Source organism: Malus sylvestris, chromosome 1 (genome assembly GCF_916048215.2).
Source record: "Malus sylvestris chromosome 1, drMalSylv7.2, whole genome shotgun sequence".
NCBI lineage: Eukaryota > Viridiplantae > Streptophyta > Magnoliopsida > Rosales > Rosaceae > Malus > Malus sylvestris.
Window position 1 is genome coordinate 6953171 of NC_062260.1, and position 4466 is coordinate 6957636.

The 4466-nt window shown below is 37.1% G+C and overlaps 1 protein-coding gene across 2 annotated transcripts; it reads right to left on the reverse strand.

The window, feature by feature from the left end:
• Positions 1-344: 344 nt before the first annotated feature.
• Positions 345-3896, reverse strand: LOC126622427 (probable mediator of RNA polymerase II transcription subunit 26c). 2 transcript variants are annotated; one of them, XM_050291158.1, is made up of 10 exons: positions 3736-3896; positions 2299-3129; positions 2118-2186; positions 1847-1932; positions 1669-1736; positions 1493-1542; positions 1372-1405; positions 1128-1252; positions 780-873; positions 345-680 (listed from the first exon to the last, which is right to left on the reverse strand). In XM_050291158.1, the coding sequence occupies exons 2-10, from the start codon at positions 2662-2664 to the stop codon at positions 553-555; spliced, it is 1020 nt and encodes a 339-aa protein (XP_050147115.1). In that variant the 5' UTR covers positions 2665-3129; positions 3736-3896; the 3' UTR covers positions 345-552. The 2 variants fall into 2 exon arrangements, with proteins under 2 accessions (XP_050147115.1, XP_050147125.1); XM_050291168.1 differs by having other exon boundaries at positions 2299-3126; positions 3736-3895.
• Positions 3897-4466: the final 570 nt, after the last annotated feature.

Sequence of the window (4466 nt, forward strand, 5' to 3'; positions counted from 1 at the left end):
CTATAATACTTAATTGTGAGTGACTAGTGCAAGTCCACAAGAGCTGCACCAACCTTTCCACCAATTACAAAGCCTGCCAGCCAAACACCCCAAATCCCCTCAACGGCACATTTCTCTCAAAACTAGATCCTTGAAAACGCGTTTAAAATGGATAATGTTATGAAAACTAAATTTATGGATTAAATTTATAAAATAACTGACTTGAACGAGTTTATTTCTTTTTAATGACACATCATTTAGTTTGCAAATTTAATCTACAAATTTAGTCTCCCTCACAATAGCCAAACATAATTGTTGGGGACAGCAGTGTCTTATCCAAACCCCAATGCAAAAGAAAAAGAAGATTAGAAATGTTGTGTTTCTTATTAAGCAAAAATAATAATAATAACAGGAGGAAAATTGTGCTTTTCCTGTTTCGCTTAATACAAGAAAAAAAATGGAATAAGGATAAGCAGATTAACACCCTTTGTGCGTGTTACCCAATCCATCCCCACAAGCCTTTTTGTATTATAATATTATACATCTGCGAGTGTGAAGAGGCTCTGCCCATTTTCACCAATGCCTGCCTTGATGAGAGCCACTTCCGCCTCCTCCGCCGCCTTTGTTCCTCGCAATGAAAGAATTCTTCGGCTTTGGTATCTCATGGATGTCCATCACTTGAATTGTTCTCTGCTTTTTGGCTTCACAAAAAAAGGCACATCCCAACCAATATAAACACCGACGTAATGAACAAAAACGTACAAAAACAAACCAACATGTCCAAAGTTTTAAGACCCAACCATTTTCAGCTTCTTTGTAATTTGCCTGAAGTCGTCTTCTGGCAGAAGCCAATCTATCAGAGTCAAAATTGCTTTCCTTCTGCCCCATCTGTCTCTGCAAAAATCAATTAAGTGACAAACAACACTCAGTGGAAATAATTTGTTTCGAATTATAGTTTTGGAATTCACGTTATGATGCAGCACTGAAATTACTTACACGTGCACTCAACTAAGCTATAAATGGAACTAGTTAGCTTAGTTGAGTTGAGTTTATTATATTTGGAAGCATAAGCTTCAAATTTTATATTATCTTCCTCAAAATTTCAGCATCCAAACATAGACTTAAATACTCTAATTTGGCATCCATACATTTTGAGGAGCAGAAGCAGACACGGGGGTCAATTGTGTAGGTTTTGGTGGAGCATCCCTTCTAGGAACTGCCTTTGACTTGCGTTCTGGTTCTGAATTGTTCTTGTCTGACCCAGAACTCCCATCTGTGTGAAAACGATGATGATTAATAGTAACACAAACCGGCCCAGCTAAATAAAACTGTAAACAGCTAGATTTTCAGCAAACGACGAAGAGGAAGTGTAGAATCTGATTCTATACTTACTGTGAGGATTTGGAGAGTATGCAAAATCAGGAACCTGAGAATCGAAAGAAGTGAATATTAGAAAGTAAGAATAAAGGATGGAATATTCCACAAATTTATCAAAAACAAATCTTTCTTTGACCTGGTGAAGTCCATTGTGGGGAATTTTCTGCTGTGGTGAGTCTTCATCAACTGCAAACAACTTAAGTTAGGATTCAAAGTAACTTGGGCAGGATTCCAACTTCTTCTCATCGATTGAAGTTCTTGCAAGAAGCAGAATTAAATTAATTAATAAGGAAATAAGGATCTTATGTTTACCCATGGTTGAAGATGATTGTTGTTCTCCATGTAACTTGACCCATTCATTCACAATACCTTTCCATTTACTGTAAAAAAAAAAGCAACAAAATAAATCAACTTCTTTTTTTTTTCTTCAATGTCGAAACTAAAGGACTTTCACCACCAACAAGTGAAGAGCAACGAAACATGTCCATACTTGACAATTTGCTTTGCCAATCGCCTAACAACATCGCTTGGATGATGCTTCCGCAATTGACTTACATGCTTTCCAATATCAGCCTCCTAAAAATCCCAAACAACAACTAAAAATCACAAACTTGGCGGAAGTTTTTTTTCTCTTTATTAAATGGCAAGCGGGATTCAAAATTGGAGAAGGAAAAAAATTAAGATGACCAAATCAAGAGATAATTGGTGAGAGAAGTGTTTTTCCGTTTATGAGAGCACATATAAGAACACCCCAAAATTACCTTAAGTTCTTGGACTGATATTTCCATATCTGCTAGAGTTTGAAGCAACTCAACCAATGTATCCTCAGACTGACATGAACAAAGTTGCTTAAACAATCAATAATAAAGAGACGAAAAAAGACAAGACACAACCAAACCAAAACAGGAAATGAATTGAAGACTGACAGAAAGAGAAATTGACCTGATAGGGATCCTCAAGCTGCTTCTTAATGTCTAGAATCTTCTTCTGCTCATCATCGAACAACCCTGCGTAGGGATCCAACTCCTCCTCATCCTCCTCACCACCATCTCCACCAACAGACTGCGGAGTGTACGGTGAAACTGCTTTGGGCTGGTTACCATTGTGCCCATTAGGCCCATCAGCATCGCAGTTTGGGCATTGAGGCGGAACGGAAGTTGTGGCATAGAGGCGCTCGACAATGCCATCCCTCCGGTGCTTGAGCTCAGTGCCATAATCAGACGAAGCGACAGCTATGGCAGTGTCCATGAACGTCCATATATCCACTTCCGAACTTTCTAAGATGGTCCGAAAGTCGTCATGGTCCATTGTGTCGGCCTTACAGTCAAATACAAATGCAGTCCGTTCGATGATGGATTATTCTCAGATTTTGAGATTGCATTGCCAGATCATGAATGGAGTTATAAAAGTCGCTTCACAAGAAACAACAACCAAATCTCCGAAGGCACAGATCTGACTCGGTGTTGCAGAGCTGTCAATAATCCATGCTCCAAAGAGAATTCCCAGGAAAAAGATCAAATTTTCTGAGTAACGATGAGAGAAACTCAATTGATTTCTGGGTTTGTGTCAGAATTCCTTGATTCTTTGCTCACTGTCCAATTAAATTTGACCTGCGTTGAACTTTTCGGACAATTGAACAGGAAATGGCTATACCAAATCCTATAAGAACCCCAAAAACTGGCAGAAAAACTCTATATTCTTTCTTCCCTCTTTCAAATCCCGCCAAGCAATGCCCAAACCAAATTTCTTACACTTTATCTCGTTCACAAACTGCTGAAACCGGAAAAGAAACAGACAAATATGAACTATAGATATCCATTGTTACAGAACATCAAAGCTCATGTAGTGCTATCAGAAAATTAAATACACAGAGAGTACCCGAAAGAACAACCTTACTGAACTAGTGACCAATCACATAAATCATCAAACTTCATATAATACGAAACATTATGGAAATTGTAAACCCATGCAAAAACAGCTAGAGTCCTATAAACAATTAAGCAGCTTATCATCGTATCAGTAAAATTCAGATTCGAGAGTAAACACACACTAAATACAGAGATAGATACACAACACAGAAATTCAATGTAAAAGATTATAATTTCTCATCTGGAAAAACACATGAGCAGCCAATCAATATTTAAATAAACAGCAAGAGAAAAAGAAAAATGACAACCTGAATTCACATAGAAAGCAACGTTTAAACAGAATGATGTTTACAATTTAGATAAAATACCTAAATTAGAAAAACGAAATCCCTAATCTGGAAAAAAAAAACCAAAACATTAAAACACTAACCCTACATTCAGAGAAATTTATACGGAAAAAAATATAAAAAAAGGAGGTCAGATCTGAGGAAAGATAGAGAAGGAGACATACGGAGGAGAAGGAGCGGAGAAGATGCTGTCCAGCGGAGGAGGGGGGAGGAGGAGGATGGAGGCGAGGATGTTGCTATGAGCTGTCTTAATTCCCTCTTTTGTCCGGTTTATTTTACAGAGAGAAATAAAATCGTGGAATTTTCCAATGGGTCGAATCAGCATGTAGTGCGATTGTGCTACCCCACTTTGGGTTTTTGGATCAATCCAACGGTCGTCAATCAATCGGAAAAGCAGAACGCGAATATGCAAACAATAAAATTATGCAATTCAATTTCTACTTCACTTTTCAATAACCTATCCGAATCAGGAATAATTGAATAATCGTGACTTAATATTAGTTGTCATTCTTTTAAAAGAAATAAAAATGAAATGCAATGAATTTTTTGGGCAATTCGACAAGGAAAGAGTATATTCGAAATTCCAAAACAAAATTGAGTTGCCTCTCCAAATCCAAAAGGATTAAATAATTGTAACTTGTTATTAGTTGTTCTTCTTTTTAAAAAGAAAAAGAAAGAAATGCAATGAATTTTTTAAGCAATTGGACAAGGGAAGAGTATATTCGAAATTCCAAAATAAAATTGAGTTGGATAGGATTGGGTCGAGTCGAATAATTGGATTATTTATTTGAGTTTGTATATATGTTTTAAAATTTGGATTTGGTTTGGTTTTGAAGGTTTGGGACTTTTGGGGTTTGGTCATGGGTGCGCTGCCTCGTCAGCAGGTTTTTGTTTG

Bases quoted from the DNA above. Each gene is read 5' to 3' on its own strand.
- LOC126622427 (XM_050291158.1), bottom strand. From the start codon at position 2,664: ATGGACCATGACGACTTTCGGACCATCTTAGAAAGTTCGGAAGTGGAT. The intron at 1,933-2,117 runs GTAATTTTGGGG...TGGGATTTTTAG, and splicing joins TATCAGTCCAAGAACTTAAG to GAGGCTGATATTGGAAAGCA. The intron at 681-779 runs GTTGGGTCTTAA...TTTTTTGTGAAG, and splicing joins TTACAAAGAAGCTGAAAATG to CCAAAAAGCAGAGAACAATT.